The 19,434-nt window shown below is 47.3% G+C and overlaps 1 protein-coding gene across 6 annotated transcripts in view; it reads right to left on the bottom strand.

Annotated features, from left to right (window-relative positions):
- ATP7B (ATPase copper transporting beta) overlaps positions 1-19,434 on the bottom strand; it is a 74,746-nt gene that overhangs the window by 34,465 nt on the left and 20,847 nt on the right. For all 6 annotated transcript variants that reach the window (XM_078768220.1, XM_068135601.2, XM_068135603.2 and 3 more), the window contains 7 exons: positions 19,260-19,421; positions 15,271-15,347; positions 12,229-12,385; positions 10,532-10,765; positions 10,322-10,413; positions 10,041-10,168; positions 9,779-9,933 (listed from right to left, as the gene is read on the bottom strand). In XM_078768220.1, the coding sequence (XP_078624346.1) occupies positions 9,779-9,933; positions 10,041-10,168; positions 10,322-10,413; positions 10,532-10,765; positions 12,229-12,385; positions 15,271-15,347; positions 19,260-19,421 (1,005 nt within the window). The remainder of the gene's footprint in view (positions 1-9,778; positions 9,934-10,040; positions 10,169-10,321; positions 10,414-10,531; positions 10,766-12,228; positions 12,386-15,270; positions 15,348-19,259; positions 19,422-19,434) is intronic.

Here is a 19,434-nt window from a genome sequence, read left to right on the forward strand (position 1 = left end):
GTGAATGGGGGAAGAGTGGACCCCCATCACGGATACCCGGGGCGGGTAGTGTAAGTGTTAGGTAGAGGGTACAGGTAAATTGTGGTTGGATATTGGCATCTGTGGTGCGGGTGAAAGAATGGTATTGTGGATGGGTGCATTAGTGTTGTGGAAATGGCTGGGCGTGTAGCCTGTTAGTGTGTGTAGTTGGTTTGGGCACTCCACCACTGTGAGGATGTCGGCCAGGTGAGGCCGCAGGTGGGCTCTGGGAGCCGGTAGTAGTTGTTGTGGATGGGGCCCGAGGATCCGGAGGACGGACCCGGGTAGCCCAGTGCCAGAGGGCACCGAGTGGGGTGACAGAGCCAGGAGGGGCTTTCCCCAGTTAGTTAGGTTAGGGTGAGGAGCTAGGTAAGCTCGGGTGGCAACTACAGTGGTGGAGGTGTGCAGGTGGGTAGACCTGCTGGGAGAGCTACACGTCGCAGCCCAGAAATTGTGCGAGGGCACCGGGAGATGAATCGGGGGAGTGAGACCCCAAATTGAGAAGCACCACAGTTTGGTCAATGGGAATTGGTTTTTAGAACCCATAGTGTAAGATGGCCAATGGATTGGCAGGGAGAGACCCCGGGTAGTGTAAAGTGTGTTAAAATCATTTAGAGGATAGTTAGGATGAAGGATCTCCTCGCACCATCTGCATCCACTCACCTGAGGTGACAGGTACTCCACACCATGCCATGTTTTGATTATTTTTTATGATGCAAATGTTTGGATTGTGAGACGCATCATGACATGGGTGTGACATTGTGCTTTGATGTTCCATCTCTCCCTCCTTATGAGGATTGATGATGAATTTGGTGATGGCAAATTTTGAAGTAGAGGGATTGTGGCGACGAATTTGGTATAGAGGAAATATGGGGAGACGTGACAGTAGTGACGAATTTGTAAATGGGTAGATTTTGTACATATGGGGTAAGGGCAAGGGTAGTGTAGGCGACAGGGGGGTGACGTACGGTAGGGACGAGCTTTCTCACTTCGCCCTCCGTACGCATTTCGCCTTGCATTGCCTTATTGATGTGTACCCTTGTGACCTTACCCCTCGCTCAATTGTCTCTTTTTGTCTCCCACATGACCTGTGCGCCATGGGGCGCCGAGGGGAGCGTGCGTGGGTCGGCCATTGTGCGCCCGAAATTCCCAGAACCAGCTGTCTGCATCGATGCACCACATTATGGACCACATGCCTGTGGCCGAGCACCACTTATGGACCCCATGGGTTGGGGCATGGCCCCTCTGCTGGAACCGGCCATGAGGGCCTGAAATCTTGCTGGCGGACCTTGGCCACAGGGCACCGATGCCCCACAGGTGAACCACACGTAGTCGGCCCTGTGGGCCATAAATAAAATCAAATAAAAAGGACACATTGGGTGCATTTTTCAGTTCAAATAGGCCGCCAGTAAGAAAAGCAAAAGAGAATGACAACAACTGGAAGACATAATAATAGCCAGCAGAGGGAGCCGAAGAGCAAGAGATCACCTGCAGGGTTAGGGGTTGTTTGGTTATTTTTATTCATGAACAGTGATGACTGTGCACCGATTGGTGCTTGAGGGTGCTTGTATTGGTGCGTTTTTGGGTGCTTTCATGGTGCGTCGATGCAGAGCAGACTGTCTCTCCCCCCCAGAAAGAACAATCACAGGTCCTGGGTTAGTTTTGTAAATAAAAATAGCGTCATTGTAAATAATGCTCCCCACCGTCAGTGTATAGTTTGAAGACCATTCCGCAATTCGGTTAACTGTGGGCGTAAGTCTGTTAGGCAGGGTGCAATGGAGCAGCGGGACACATTTATTTATGTTTTAAAACTGTCGCACTCAGGGTCAGGTTAAAAGTAGACGGAACTACACCTACGTGTCACACTAAATAAAAGTTGTCGGCCCGGGACGTGCCTAAGAGGAGGAGGGTGCAGTGTTGCGGAGATGAGGACTGTATTTTTTTGATTGTGTGCTGTATTATTATTATTATTGTTTATTCTGCGCCCCCCTACCTCCGGAGCTGTGTAAAGGTGAAAGGGCATCCCATAATTAGTCCACAAGCATACACGTCAGCCAAAAAATAGAATACCCCTGTTTGATAGTTATCTCTTATTCTGTGTTTTAGGGTAAGGCTGTGTCTCCCATTAATTGAAGTACTCCATTGCACCAGTGAAAGAGAATAGATCCCCTTTCATTCCCATCCCCAAAATCTCCATTTCCTTTTACATCCCCTCTCGTGATTGCCAACCCTCGATTGCCAATTACCTCCCCTCCAATAACCGCCATTGACCACGAGGCAGGGTCGGAGAAGAAAGGCGTGTCTCCACCTCGTCATAGAGGGGAAGAGGGGCGTGCCTGCCCGTCGTCATCAAGGGCGGAGCGAGAGGGTCGCGTGACCAACCAGGGCCGAGGTGAGCACACCGATGGGCGTGTCAGGAAGGCCGGCGGCTTGATCGCTGGAGGCGCTATAAAAGGCGCGCACGCAAGAAGCAAGTGAGTGAGTCGTGAGTTGGTCGTCAGTAGTCAGTCAGTGGAGTCGGTGGTCAGTTGGTTGCGTTGGTTGCGGTGAGGAGTCGGTGGTGGTGGTCAGTTGGTTGCGGTGAGGAGTCGGTGGTAAAGAGTGAGTGGACCAAGAAAGAGTTGAGGGTTTGGACCAGACGAGTCGGACAAGGCCTGGCAAAGCACGCGACGTCCACAGCAGCCACAACAGCAGCTTGGGGGCCTGAACGGCGGTTTGGAGCAGGGCCGTGAAGGAACGGCGGCTGCTAAACACGCCGGTTGTGCTGCAGGACCCCCTTGGACCTTCCTCTCCCTCCAGCCATCCACCTCCTGCCTTTCCACCCTTCTTGTGTACGTGAGTTTGTTTTGTTTGTTCTGTCCCTGGGTTAAGTCTGTATAAGCTAGTATTTTCACTGTGTGACCTGCGTCTTATGTGTTGTAAATAAACTTGATTGCTCCTTTTTGCTTGTGTGTGTATAATAAATCTGTTCTTCCTCCGAACTCTGTCTTCTTCTCTTTTTTCCTTCTCTTTCGGTCGCTTTAGAGGTTTCCCGATTGAATATCTGTGGTGCGATCTGGTCAACGTCGGGTGGAATCGGGCCAATTGGGGATCCTGTAACGGTCGCGGTTGGACCATCCGCTCGGCCCATCATAACATCTAAACCGCGATCCGTAACAATATTTATCTCCGTTGGTTCAATTTGGGAATTTGGAATCAGCATCCCTCCACTTTATATCCCTCCTCACCCCCATCCCGTCAAACTCCATGTCCGTCCGGCGTCCACCCCTTCCTGTTTCCGCCCTCAACCCAACCCACTCAAACCTTCCTGCTCACCCCACCCACTCAAACCTTCCTGCTCACCCAACCCACTCAAACCTTCCCCCGCACTCAACCCACTCAAACCTTCCACCACACTCAACCCACTCAAACCTTCCTGCTCACCCAACCCACTCAAATCTTCCCCCGCACTCAACCCACTCAAACCTTCCCCCACACTCAACCCACTCAAACCTTCCTGCTCACCCAACCCACTCAAACCTTCCCCCGCACTCAACCCACTCAAACCTTCCCCCGCACCCTACCCACTCAAACCTTCCCCCACACCCGACCCACTCAAACCTTCCCCCGCACTCAACCCACTCAAACCTTCCCCCGCACTCAACCCACTCAAACCTTCCTGCTCACCCCACCCACTCAAACCTTCCTGCTAACCCAACCCACTCAAACCTTCCCCCGCACTCAACCCACTCAAACCTTCCCCCGCACCCAACCCACTCAAACCTTCCCCCGCACCCTACCCACTCAAGCCTTCCCCCACACCCAACCCACTCAAACCTTCCCCCGCAACCAACCCACTCAAACCTTCCCCCGCACCCAACCCACCCAAACCTTCCCCCGCACTCAACCCACTCAAACCTTCCCCCTCACCCAACCCACTCAAACCTTCCCCCTCACCCAACCCACTCAAACCTTCCCCCTCACCCAACCCACTCAAACCTTCCTGCTCACCCAACCCACTCAAACCTTCCCCCGCACTCAACCCACTCAAACCTTCCCCCGCACCCAACCCACTCAAACCTTCCCCCGCACCCAACCCACTCAAACCTTCCCCCGCACCCTACCCACTCAAACCTTCCCCCGCACCCAACCCACTCAAACCTTCCCCCGCACTCAACCCACTCAAACCTTCCCCCTCACCCAACCCACTCAAACCTTCCCCCGCAACCAACCCACTCAAACCTTCCCCCGCAACCAACCCACTCAAACCTTCCCCCGCACCCAACCCACTCAAACCTTCCCCCGCAACCAACCCACTCAAACCTTCCCCCGCACCCAACCCACTCAAACCTTCCCCCGCACTCAACCCACTCAAACCTTCCCCTCACCCAACCCACTCAAACCTTCCCCCGCACCCAACCCACTCAAACCTTCCCCCGCACCCAACCCACTCAAACCTTCCCCCGCACTCAACCCACTCAAACCTTCCCCCTCACCCAACCCACTCAAACCTTCCCCTCACCCAACCCACTCAAACCTTCCCGCGCACCCAACCCACTCAAACCTTCCCCTGCACCCAGCCCACTCAAACCTTCCCCTCACCCAACCCACTCAAACCTTCCCCCTCACCCAACCCACCCAAACCTTCCCCCTCACCCAACCCACTCAAACCTTCCCCCGCAACCAACCCACTCAAACCTTCCACTGCACCCAACCCACTCAAACCTTCCCCCACACCCAACCCACTCAAACCTTCCCCCACACCCAACCCACTCAAACCTTCCCCCACACCCAACCCACTCAAACCTTCCCCCGCACCCAACCCACACAAACCTTCCCCCGCACCCAACCCACTCAAACCTTCCCGCGCACCCAACCCACTCAAACCTTCCCCCTCACCCAACCCACTCAAACCTTCCCCCTCACCCAACCCACTCAAACCTTCCCCTTCACTCCACACATTTGAACCTTCCCCCTCATCCCACCCACACAAACCTTCCCCGCATCTTACCACTCAAACCTCCCCCCCTCACTTCACACACTCAAACCTTCCCCCCCCTCACTCCACCCACTCAAACCTTCCTCCACACCCCACACACTCAAATCTTCCCCTGCACCTAACCACTCAAACCACCCTCATCATCCCCCACACTCAAACCTTCCCCCTCACCCCACACACTGAAACCTTCCCCCACACCCCACACACTCAAACCTTCCCCCACACCCCACACACTCAAACCTCCCCACACACACTCAAACCTTCCCCCTCAACCAACATACTCAAACCTTCCCCCGCACCCAACCCACTCAAATCTTCCCCCACACCGAACCATTCAAATCTCCCCTCACCCCACACACTCAAACCATCCCCCTCACCCCACACACTCAAACCTTCCCCCTCACCCCACACACTCAAACCTTCCCCCTCACCCCACACACTCAAACCTTCCCCCTCACCCCACACACTCAAACCTTCCCCCTCACCCCACACACTCAAACCTTCCCCCTCACCCCACACACTCAAACCTTCCTCCTCACCCCACACACTCAAACCTTCCCCCTCACCCCACACACTCAAACCTTCCCCCTCACCCCACACACTCAAACCTTCCCCCTCACCCCACACACTTAAACCTTCCTCCTCATCCCACACACTCAAACCTTCCCCCTCACCCCACACACTCAAACCTTCCCCCTCACCCCGCAGACTCAAACCTTCCCCCTTACCCCCACACACTCAAACCTTCCCCCTCACCCCACACACTCAAACCTTCCCCCTCACCCCACACACTCAAACCTTCCCCTCACCCCACCCACTTAAACCTTCCCCCTCACCCCACCCACTCAAACCTTCCCCTCACCCCACACACTCAAACCTTCCCCTCACCCCACACACTCAAACCTTCCCCCTCAACCCACACACTCAAACCTTCCCCCACACCCCACACACTCAAACCTTCCCCCACACCCTCAAACCTCCCCACACACACTCAAACCTTCCCCCTCACCCAACACACTCAAACCTTCCCCCGCACCCAACCCACTCAAACCTTCCCCCGCACCCAACCCACTCAAACCTTCCCCCGCACCCAACCCACTCAAATCTTCCCCCACACCGAACCACTCAAACCTGCCCTCACCCCACACGCTCAAACCTTCCCCCTCACCCCACACGCTCAAACCTTCCCCCGCACCCCACACACTCAAACCTTCCCCCACACCCCACACACTCAAACCTTCCCCTCACCCCACCCACTTAAACCTTCCGCCTCACTTTCACACTCAAGCCTTCCCCCTCACCCCACACACTCAAACCTTCCCCCTCACCCCACACACTCAAACCTTCCCCCTCACCCCACACACTCAAACCTTCCCCCTCACCCAACCCACTCAAACATTCCCCCTCACCCAACCCACTCAAACATTCCCCCTCACCCAACCCACTCAAACCTTCCCCCACAACCAACCCACTCAAACCTTCCCCCGCACCCAACCCACACAAACCTTCCCCCACACCCAACCCACACAAACCTTCCCCCGCACCCAACCCACTCAAACCATCCCCTGCACCCAACCCACTCAAACCTTCCCCCTCACCCAACCCATTCAAACCTTCCCCTTCACTCCACACATTTAAACCTTCCCCCTCACCCCACCCACTCAAACCTTCCCCGCATTTAACCACTCAAACCTCCCCCCCTCACTTCACACACTCAAACCTTCCCCCCCCCTCACTCCACCCACTCAAACCTTCCTCCACACCCCACACACTCAAATCTTCCCCTGCACCTAACCACTCAAACCTCCCTCATCATCCCACACACTCAAACCTTCCCCCTCACCCCACACACTGAAACCTTCCCCCACACCCCACGCACTCAAACCTTCCCCCACACACTCAAACCTTCCCCCACACCCCCACACACTCAAACCTTCCCCCACACCCCACACACTCAAACCTCCCCACACACACTCAAACCTCCCCCCTCACCCAACACACTCAAACCTTCCCCCGCACCTAACCCACTCAAACCTTCCCCCGCACCCAACCCACTCAAACCTTCCCCCGCACCCAACCCACTCAAATCTTCCCCCACACTGAACCACTCAAACCTCCCCTCACCCCACACGCTCAAACCTTCCCCCTCACCCCACACGCTCAAACCTTCCCGCACACCCCACACACTCAAACCTTCCCCTCACCCCACCCACTTAAACCTTCCCCCTCACTTACACACTCAAACCTTCCCCCTCACCCCACACACTCAAACCTTCCCCCTCACCCCACACACTCAAACCTTCCCCCTCACCTCACACACTCAAAGCCTTCCCCTCACGTTATGCACACTCCCTAAACCTCTTCCACTGTCCCTAACTGTGTGGATATCAAACATCTGATGTGCCTGCTCCAACCTGACAGATCTTTCAACCCAGGCCACTGCTGATAAACTGGACATAATCTGTTTGACAGAATCCTTCCTCCCACAGGACATCCCCGACTCAAAGCAGAGTAATAAGAAAGGAAAACAAATTGACATTACGACGAGGAACAAAGAACAGTCTCGCGTTAGTGTCATTTGTATTTCTTCATTTCAAGAAGTGTAAAAAGTTTCGAAGAGCAACATTAGTCACATCTATTTTTAAATTTGTATACCTGTTTATGCAATCCTCACGTAATGCTATATCCCTAAAGCTTGCAACAATGTGACATGTTCGTGGAGTGGGATGGGGGGGGTTAGCTTTATGGTGTGTGATATATGCTTTTACAACTTTACATATAGAGTGTGCATCTTTATACGATAAGTACCCCGGGGGCTTTGTTTTTCGCAGGTGCTGATCTATCAAAGGGATTTTCCAGTAATAGCATTTCCAACAATCTTGCGCAGTACCAGAAGATGAAGCAACGTTTTAAGCAAGGTGTTGCGGAGCAATACAAACTGTTAAAAGTCAAATCTCCTCGCAATGTAGAAAACATGGATGTGGCTAACTTTGTAATCCTCCGCAGTGGGAAACAAAACGACACACCCAATCACAACAACAGGGGAAGGAGCATTGGATCCAATACTCATTCCATGTGGAAGGACAGATATATATGCATCTAATGAAAACTGGAAGCCAGTTTAAACTGGTCAGAGATTGAGGAAGAGGTAAGAGTAGATTACTTTAGGCGTCGTTGGACTGGGTGATGCAAATCTGGGAAAATCTACATTCAGCACATAAAATTGGGGATGAGAGAAGCAGAAAGGTCGAGAATGAAGAGGGCAGGGAGAGGTCAGGGGAAGCTGGAGGAGCACTGATGCTGAGGATCGGAAGCAAAACAACATGGAATGGAGAGGTCATGTGCCCAAAAGTATCATTGCCTCGCATCCGGTATACCGATACATCACACCGGGGACACTGTGAACTAAAGTGTGCCATTTCTGCCCCTCGCTCTCTCTGCATGCCCCATTATTCAGTCTGCTTATGCAAGCTGCTTATTTTGGCCAATGATTTGGAAAAGAACAGAGCTCTGAAAGTCTGACCACCATTTGCATTGCACACGTCTTTTGTGTACTCTGTGTTTAGAAAACTCCTCATAGTTGTCTTATATTTGTGATTATATGCATGGAAAGATTCCAATACATGGATTCCTGGTTAATGAACAACCAGTCTAATTTTTAGATAATTCATCGAGAGATGAACCAATTTTAAAACGAAATACAAGTTGATTGGCAAAAATGCTGGCATTTTCCAAAAGTATGATCGGACTAGAACGGCACTTAGTAGGGCGCATACCTCCCTCCGCCAAGCTGAACAGTTTATGTTTTGTATCCCACTGATAGGCCAGATCTGGATTTGGACCTAAACCAAAATCTAATTGGCTTGTTCTCGTCACCTAACCAACTCATCCAGCTACTTTTGCCATAACTTGTCCACACCTTTTTTGAAATACCGTGTTACATATAGTTTTTGGCCCTATCTTTCAATTGCGAACACTCACTTAACGAGAAGGGCAGTCTTCCACATTGCGACGTCGACCGATATGCCTCTGCCAACATTATTACATAATTATACATACTCGAACCAAGTTTGATTCAAATCCCTTCAGCTGTTCTCAAGTATCACTTTTTACATATGACCTCTGACCTCTGACCTTTGATGCCAAAATTGAATCAGTTCATCTTTGCATCATAATATATACGTATACCTAGTTTGGTCAAAATCCCATCACTGGATCAAATGTTAGCTCAGTAACAGAATTTTATCTAACGAGACCTCTGATCTTTGACCTCTTGACCCCATTATCTCATCCGTTTATCTTTATATCATTGTACATACTTGTACCAAGTTTGCCTTGGTTCTTTTCAGCCTCTCAAGTTATTGAAGCAACAAAAACCTATCACGGACCGATGCACGGACTTGACGGACAGCCAGACGGACCAGACATGATGCCTTCGGCGACTTCATCAGTGGGGCCATAATTTTTTTTTTAATTTTAGTATCTGGATCTTCACCAAAATCGAATCAATTCGTCCTTGTCACACACCCAATATGTCCACCAAATTTCATCCAAATCGATCCACAACTTTTTCGCATATCCTCATATATAGGCCATATCTGTATCAGGCTATATCTTCGCTCATAGACAGATAGACAAACAGGCAGAGGTGAAAGCATAACCTATTTTCACCTTAGGTGGCAGAGGTAATAAAGCAATGTTGTTGTTCAAGTTGATATGAGACCTACAAATTGCACAGGATATATAATCCACAGAACAGTCATTTTCATAATGAGAGTTCACCTTGCTGATTTGTGCTTCTTCGACCAGGCGAACAATTTGTGCAAGCGTCGTGTCGGCACCGACGTGTGTCGCCTCGTAGAGCAGCGCCCCGTGCTGATTCATTGCACCCGCGATCACCAAGCTACCGGGGCCTTTACGCACAGGCATCCACTCACCTGCAGCGCACATGCTCAGGTTTGCCCACTCACTCACGCTCGACAAAGTAGACATTAGTGTAACCCATAATCATATATGCATACAAAAAGCAAGTTGCAGGTATTACCTGTGATAAGGGACTCATCTGCCATGGATACGCCTACTAGGACCCGTCCGTCCACTGGAAACTTTCCTCCAGGAAACACTCGCACTATGTCCCCACGATGGACTAAGTCTACATCCATTTGTACTTCACTATAACACGCAATACAGAGTACAAGTTATGAAGAAAACAGGAGCACTTAAAATAAACAAAACGATGATTAAACAGTGGGAAAATGGGAACACTGATCCATATCTGATCAATGATCAATGGGGAAACATATCAGATCTAGGAATAGGTTTTACGTTTGGATCGTGTTCTCTGGTCCCAGTGTAACAATTGTTGCTTCCATTGCTTGTAGAGACATGAGCTTGGACAGAGCTTCTGATGTTTTACCCTGAAACAAGCAGATTGATAACATTCTTGGGTCATGACGACATTGCTTGATTATTGACTTACTGCAATGAATTCCAAGTCTTCAAATGTTTCAGAGTCCAAAGTCCTAAGCTGCTGACCTTGGCAATGTGCTCGAGCCACCGTCCAAGTGATACGAAGGTAAAAAGCATCGGTGGAGTGTCAAAAAAGGTGACTGGACTGTGTTTCGCACGCTCCACCATGGCAACTACCAGAATGATCACAGAGTAGAGGTATGCAGTGCTAGTGGCCAGCACGATCAGCACATCCATGTTGGACGTGCCATGCTTTAATGCTCGGTAAGCCTGGATGTAGAAATATCGACCACCAAAGATCTGCTCCCGACACAAACATGCCCGACACAACTTAGCAATGACTAAGGAAAAGAAAAGTAGGTTAGTCATACAGTGGCATGGTGAGCTTGGGGAACAGGTGGATGGTGAGCAGGATGGCGTGAGACAAATAGCACACACAGTGTGATGTGATCAATGAATGCCAGCAAATTTTATTCTGAGCCTGGTACATGGAGTGGAGGCCAATTACTGTTAGTTTTTTTTTTCCACTTTGGTTTATAAGCAGCAGATTCACCCCTTAACGTTCATCTTCAACTTGCAATCATAAATGATGACTTGACATTGCCTATAAACCCATTCGAATGTAAAGAATAGTTTTATTTCATAACTTTTGCTGTATTTACATGAAAAATGATGATAGCTGCAAACTATTAAATGAAGAGCTCATTGTAATCACTCATTCTTGATTTACTTGAGCTATTTAGCTTCTTGCAAAATGCAACGAAATTCCAATTCATCAAATATGTAAACGCCCTTTCACAATCCATAAAACTTGCTGAATCCAGTCGGTGCTGGCATCTGGTGACATAAATGATAGGATTTCTCCAAACATCCCTTTCCTTCACTGCTTCATGAAACTTTGGCCCAGACACCTTGGTTGCAGCCTTTACCCCATCCATTCAGCACACGTCATCCAAGTTTGATTTCCTCATGATGTACGAACTGTACAGCTTTAACAAGGGGAGAGAATGCAACCCCTGTCTAACCCCTTTTACAATTCCAAACGATTATGTCCATCCATTCTTATTATATCTTCTTGTTTAGTGCACACACTTATCAGACATATCAGGTGCTCCACCATCCCTACTTCTCTCAGCATAATCCACATCAATTCATGATCAACACAATCAATAGTTTTGCGATAATATACAAAACAGGGATACACCTTCCTTTGATATTCCCTTGCTTTTTCCAGAATCCACTTCAGATTTTCGATTTGATCTCTCATACATCTTCCTCTTCCAAAGCCAGATTGCTCAATGGACATTTATCCCTTAATGAAGTCTTCTATTATGTGTTGAATTATCTTTACTAATATCTTGCTGGCAGGTGAAATAAAGGCAGTAGTTTGGTTATTTGAACATCCTCTTGCAACCCCTTTAGCGTTGGTATCTGACTGCTTCCACGTTTTAGGCCGCACAATCCTGCTCCAGATATGTGTTCAGATAGCTGTTAAAATCTTGATTGCCTCCTCCCAAATATCGTTAGAGTTCTATTGAAATTTCATTGGCATCTGGTGCTTCTCCATTTGCCAACACTTTCAGGACTCTATGTTCCTCACATTTTATATATATATATATATAACCCCCTCACTTGCTGAGGCAGCAAGGCACAGATCAAGTCCCATAACAGCAAATGCTGAAGTTAGCCACATAGGAATCATTCTTGTATTAGATATACCTTGTAATCTTTATGAATTTGCAAAATACCTAGATTCAACATACCTGTAGAGGTGTACAAAGAAGGAACAATGTGAGGTTCATGACAGATAAGCCTGGTATGATGTCGGTAGGCAGACGGTCACGATACACCATCGAATAAATCATCAGACCCATCACAGGCAACATGCACACAAGGCTTATGAAGAATGACTTTCTCCAGCTGCAAGTGTAAACACAGCACGATTTCATCAATGAATTAAGTAAACAAAAGCCTAATTAACTTCCTAACATGTTACAACTCATCAAAAACCCCTTCTGGGTTTTTGCAACAATATTCATTGAGGAGATGTATCGAAAGCACGAAATCTGCTTCTTTGATAATAATCTATCCCAGCAATTCTTCTGAAGGAAGACAAGGTCCATCTGTCTATCCAACAGCCCAGCTGCAGACGATTGCATTAACTACAACAGGCTGCTGTCTTAATACCGTAAACCCCCACAATGAACATCGCGTTCCAATAGGCGAGATTGGTTTGCTTTTGGATGAAAATTGTTAAAATCATTATGCGGCGTCAAACATTAGGCACAACCCATACTTGAATTTGTCATTTATTTGATAAAAAATACTCCATACAGAATGGAATACAAAGCGGTTGATCAGATGAGGTGGATTGACATACACAGTGACCTAGTGAGAGACAATATTCTAAAAAAGAAAATGATTTTAAATGAGTGGACGACAGACGCTAACAATTATAATTTTTTTACAATTTAAATTTTCACAATCAATGAAAAATGTGACGCTTTGTTGTCCAGCGAGCATGCAAGCGATTTTATGGAGCTACAGTATGTGATGCAACAAGGTTGAACCTCATACATCATATACAGTTCCCATTACATCTGAGAAACTAACATTCTCATTTTTAATTAAAAAGAAAAGGGAAACATGGTCTGGAAGAAAATGGAGAGCTGAAAAGTGGGAGCTGGGCGAGGCGGGAGTCATAAACAAACAGACAGACAGACAGGGGTGAAAACATAACCTCCATCCACCTTTGGTGGCGGAGGTAAAGGGAAAGGTAAAGATAAAGCACAAAGTTCCACCTGGAACGACCCAATGTCAGATTTTGAGTTAAAACATTTTTCCTCGTTTTGACCCCTGTGACCCTACATCCCCATCTCCTGCAGCATGAACTGGTAATCAAATCCCAAAAAAATTGTTACATATTCCATGCGTCTCTCAATGATGATCACATATACAAAGTTTCATTTTAAAATATTTAAACATGTCCCCGTAATTGCATTTTTCCCATATTTGACCTTTTGACCCCGCCCCAAGGGGTGGGTCCAAAATGATACTACTCTTACACTTTTGTGCTGCGTGATCATAACTACCAAGTTTGGTGAATTTCTGCCAAACCGTTTCGGATGAGATAGTGTGACGGACAGGCAGAGAACAGACAGAGAGAGAAAGAGAGAGAGAAAGAGCTAGAAAGAAGGAAGGAAGGAAGGGAGCAGAGAAGGGAAATAATATAAATAAATAAATTTACAACATCAACGTGGGGATAAATATATAGGATTACTTCTCGGGAGACGAGTTTGGACTTGCTGTGTTCTGATCACACAAACGATGGTATTCAGTTTTGCCCATATTCACATTTAAATTCTCGATTATACAACTATTTTCATATCAGCGAGTGAAACAAGAAAGAAAACATAAAGCAATAACAAATCAATTAGTGGGAAATAATATGGCAAAACGCAATCAGCAAAACCTCACTAAGGGATTCGTTAAATATCACAAGTTCAAGAGCAGGCTAGGAAGTGGCATTCAGAACAGATGACGACGCCATTGAAATGGCACTTTTTGATGATGACTTTTTAATTTTTTTTCATGATGCGTTGAAACCAGCACATTGAACTGACAAGAACAGGTGCAGTGCTTTGTGCATATGTGCTGCAGAGGTTTCCATAACCTGTAATGTCAATTCAATAAAGTTTGAACAGTCACTTTTAAGATCCTTCACACATCGATCGACTGACTTCTGCCTACTAGAACAATCGAATCTGATATGAAAACTTCTTCTTCACTTTGCTTACCAAGTCTCTATCGCCTCGGAACACCTAAAAGAGGCTAAACCTGGCCTCGAAAGAACACTCTGGGATACAATTCATTAATACAACGTGTACAGTATTGCGCTTTACACAAGCCGAATCGAGCAAACCAATTGAATAATAATGTTGAAAGCCTGATGCGTGCCTCAATGAAGGAATTAAATTTTGAAGATGAATCCCACAGCATCATCGGCCTCCATCACGTGGATCTGCCATTTTACAATCCTGTACATGCATACAATATCAGCCTGTACATGCATACAATTACACAGCATGGCATGGTGGACGAGATGATCCACCAATTTGTTTTCTTTCTCTTTGGGTTCTGCAAGCCATAGAAGGACTACGTGTGTTTCGCATGCTTGTTTAATTACATACAAGCTGGAAGCCCGTGGTCAAAATACCACGATAGAAAAATAAAAGGAAGCCATTTATTCTTGTGCTGGTTGAAAGAGTTAAATTGAGACTATTATAATTTTTCGTAGGTGTGGATTAATTTGAAGCAACTTTTATGTGATTTATAGTCTCCGAGGAGCATTTCTGTGTTTCGAAGTGGGGGTGGGGATGAGGGGGGGGGGGGGGGGAGAGGAGGGAGGGGGGCAGACGAAGCAGTGATCTGTTGCCTTATACACCTCCCAGTTTAACATTTTGGCCCCATTGAAAACGATTAATTTGAAGCAACTTTTGCTGAATATTTTTTCTCACCGGAGTGTTTCTGTGTTTCTCAGGGTGGGATAGACAGACAGACATACAAATGGCATTAACCTATTATATATATGGATTTTTGTTCAGGTGAGGGAATGGAGACACGACTGATGACTGATGTTGTAACAATGATGGGGCAGGAGGCAAAGAAAGGCGCTTTTCTTAACCACGGCTTAATGTTTGTTTATAATCATGTTTATAATCATAAATGTTAACACTTCATCCTGTGGTGGAAATGTCACCAGGCGTGTGTGTACATGTGGGCGAGCCCAAGTTGAAATAAAATACCGTTTGATTGCATCCGAGTGGTCCAAGTGAGCAGCAGTGCAATTTTTCTTCACATAAGATGCTCGAAAGCCCAAATCCTGCCACAACAGCCAAACAACATTAATCAATCAATAAATTTCTTATCGAGCACTTTTCTTTTAAGCAGTGCTTAAACAACAACAACAAACCAACAAACAACTGTTCTCCCCTTCTGGGCCGGTGCTCCTGCCTCACACCTAGCTCGGCTTCACGCTGTTGAAACCAAAGCTTTCAGAATCATTGGAATCTCCCGTGATGAATCTAACTCCGAGGGCCTTTCACTCAATCACCGCAGGCAGGTTGGTGGTCTTTCTGTCTTCTACCGACTCCTCTCCGGCCTTGCTCCCCCAGCTCTCTCTGTGCTCTGTCCCCCAAATATTCCTATAGGTCGCACAAGATCTGCCAGCAACCCTCTTATGTTTAAACTGCCAAAATCTAGGCTCTCTGCTCACCTTCACTCTTTCATTCCCCTTTTCTCCCGCCTCTGGAACAAACTCCCCCACTCCCTTCAATCCCACTCCTCCCTCCAGGTCTTTAAAACAGCTATTCACCACCATCTCTTATCTTCGCCCATTCAAAACCTTGATCTTTTCTACCCCTGCTAATTCACCCCAGATCTACTTTTTTTGAAATTCCAACTTCTTTCCTGGAAGTCCCAGCAGTGTCCATGTGTTTTATACCTCTCCGATCCCCCGCCCCCCATTCCCATGCCTCCTCCCCCCAAGCCCTCTCCCTCCCACAGATCTCCCGATGTCCCTGTTCTCTACTGTTGTACTTGTGTGCTTCCCTCTCTCTCACGATCTTGTCTCCCGCTCCCTTTATCATATGTTTTTTGTGTCAGTTTGTTTTGTTATGATTAAAGTTAGCTCTTACATGAGCCTCGATCTTGTATACAAAAAAAAAATCAAAATCATTGTGACCTCACAAATAATTGGTGGTTGAATTATGTGACCTGATATGCAAATCACCTTCAAATTTTAAGTTAATCAGATGAAAATTGACAATTTTAGAAATTTGGCCTATGTTGACCTTTTGGCCTATGTTGAGCTCAAAAATAGTTGTTGGTTGAATTCAGTAAGCTGATATGCAAATCCTATTCAAATTTCAAGTCAATTGGATGAAAATTGAGGATTTTAGAAATACGAAAAAAAGTGATTGACCTTTGGAATATGTTGACCGTTTGACCTCAAAGATATTGTTGCAGTTTTGAAATAAAGGTTAATTTCCCCTCTTAGTCAGTTACACCACAACATGAAGCCTCGCGATAGTTCAGTTATTTCTTAGTAAATGTAAGCGTAGTCCTTTCCTGTGTTTCGTTTTGCGTTGAGTAGGCCAGTGAGATTAGGTGTCCTTTTGGTGCTTTGCTTTGATGCTTTTGGTTTGGCGCTGAAATACCACGTGGCAGGCCTGAACAAGTCGACCGAGGCCAAAGGAAGGCGGGGCAGGAGGAGTGGCCGCTAAGCACGAGCCGCCAATCAGGGCTCGAGGGGAGTGGCTAACCACGACGACCAGAGGCGGGGTTTGGAACATTCGAGTCGGGCCGGGATGGAGCCATATAACCCGGCTCCGAGTCCCCCCACGGAGAGATGAGACGAGAATGAGATGAGTTGAGAAGGCGCGTCAGATTAGAACGGGTGAGAGCGCACGAGATCACACGAGAACGGACGGCACGAGAACACAGAAGGCAGACGAGAACGCGAGTGGAGTTGCAAAGCGAATTGAATTGCCGTTGTACACGAACTTGCCCCTTGCCCTGTTCCCCACGCTCTGCGCAGTATTAATCACGCGTTCAGAGGACGACCGACGCCGGGCCACAGACGCACGATTTTCCTCCTGCCTGCCTTCGCCTGGATACGTGCCGTGACCGCCAGAGGGCTACACCGCGAGTGAGCTGTCCCGGAGCGACCGAAGCAGGCGCCTGGCGCGCGAACTGCTCTTCCTCCATCTCCCCGTGTATGCGAGTGGCCCATTGTCTGGGATTTAAGTAAAACTGACTAAGCTCTGCTCTGTGTCCCTTTCCTTTCATTTGGATCATTGTACATAAATAATAAGTTCTGTTCTTCCTTCTGATTTGACTGTCCTGTCTCTTCCATCATTGGCTTCGCATGGTACGAATAAAACCGCTCTAATCGGGTTCCAATAGAAAAGTAACAGCACGAGTCACGTGATACGCATTCCGCTCGGGCGTACTCGATTAAGCGTGGCTCGTGCGAGGCTCGATCCCCGCTTCCGTTGCAGCATGGGTACCAAAGGTAAGTGCGAATTCGTCCCGAAACCCTTTTTCACGTTTGCACGGAAGTGGCGATTCGGTCTCGCGGACCCGAAGACTCAGGGGGGGAAAAAGGGGCTTAATCTCCCCTTTATAACGGGAACCCGCAACAATATATAGGATTTTGCCCAACCACAAACTCGACCATTTGATGAAGTTCGTGAAGGTCGGTTTAAAATTGTGATCTGTAGGCATGTATAAGTGAGCGGGCAGACAAACACACAAACAAACAAAAAAAACACACAAGCGGAGTGATCAACATACTTATCAAAAAAAAAACTTTTTGCCAAGTGATAATGCACAAGACCAACCAATATACTTGAAGAATCTTCGATTTTCGCAAGAAAGTAACAAGAAAGAAATAAACAAAGATATTTATATTGGTTTGGAGGAAGGTATATTGTTTTGGAGCGTCCGCTCTGATTCTGTGAGGTTGGCGATTCAAACTTGACCCTAGCAAATTCATACTAAGGATTTTAAAAATGGTCTGTGGTGTTTCCTTGCTGGATGCTCAAGATTTAAAAAGGATAGGGCATGGATCAACAACCATAGGTTAGCAACCATTGTGTAGGCTTTGATGGGCCTCATGGCCCCCTGCATTGAAGTTCCTTCAAAGGAACTCATATCACATTATAAACTAGAGCGGCACTCAGTAGAAAGCACACCTCCGCCAGGCTGAACAGTTTACGTTTTGTATCCCATTCATAGGTCAGATCCAGATTCGGACCTGAAACAAAATGGAACTGGCTTGTCATTGTCACCTACAGTACCCAACTTGTCCACCAAGTTATGTCATAAGTCATCCACAACCTTTTGAGATATCCTGCGATATATCATTTTTGGCTCCATCTATCAATGGTGAAGAATCACTTGAAAAATTATCGGATCCAGATCCGGATTTGGATCTTCATCAAAATTGGATAAACTCTGCCTTGTCACACACCTAACCAGTCCAACAAGCTTTGTCTGAGTCCGTCCACAAACAGGGTTGAAAACATAACCTTCAGTGGCAGAGGGAAAAAAGGCAGAAGGTAAATGTACAATTATTTGCATTCTCAAAAGTGAAGGCCCCACTGTACCCTTACAAGGAACTTCTATTGTAGTGGCCTCAATAGGTAAAGCTCAGATCCTTTGAACTTAAGAACATTTTGTTCAATCATCTTAAACTTTTCCTTTAGTTTCTTCCATTTACAAAAAGGTGAATTGGTCAGCCGACAATGGAAAACAAACTGTGGTGGTACTCGGTGTCCAGTCCGCCCCAGAGGTTACCAAGATGCCAGATCATAGCATGCCATATGGTAAAGCAGGCAGGTTGGTGGTCTATCACCAAGTTGGGTACTGTACTATCACGAAACAAAAGCCTACCCATACTGAATAAACAAAGAGACAACAGCAAGATGGCGGAGATGAGCTGCTGTAAATCCTGGAAAGTAAAGGGTGTATGATGGTGGGGATTTGATTAAATCTCATCGGTTCAGTGCCAGCACGACCGATTCCATGACGGGCAATTTAACGAACCTAATTAGTTTACAAAATCTCCTGCTTCAGAAACCGAATTAACTCTGCCTCATTACTCAGTGTGAAGTAAAAATGTCATTTTGCATCTGCATTGGGATTCGATTTTTAATGTATTTGTTGGAGGATGCAATACCTGTATTTCCTAAAAATTGAAACATCATTCCATGCACGCCATTCCACTTACATCGATCACTTTGATTATGTCACGAGGGCCGATGATCTCTGCGTCAAATTCAACATGAGCTTTGTTGGTTGCCAAGGCAACGGCAGCTGCCGTAACACCATCCCGCTTCATGAGCTCTGACTCAATATGATGGACGCATGAGGCACACGTCATTCCCAGCACCTGGACAATAAGC

This window comes from Myxine glutinosa, chromosome 14 (assembly GCF_964187855.1).
Source record: "Myxine glutinosa chromosome 14, kmMyxGlut1.1, whole genome shotgun sequence".
Taxonomy (NCBI): domain Eukaryota; kingdom Metazoa; phylum Chordata; class Myxini; order Myxiniformes; family Myxinidae; genus Myxine; species Myxine glutinosa.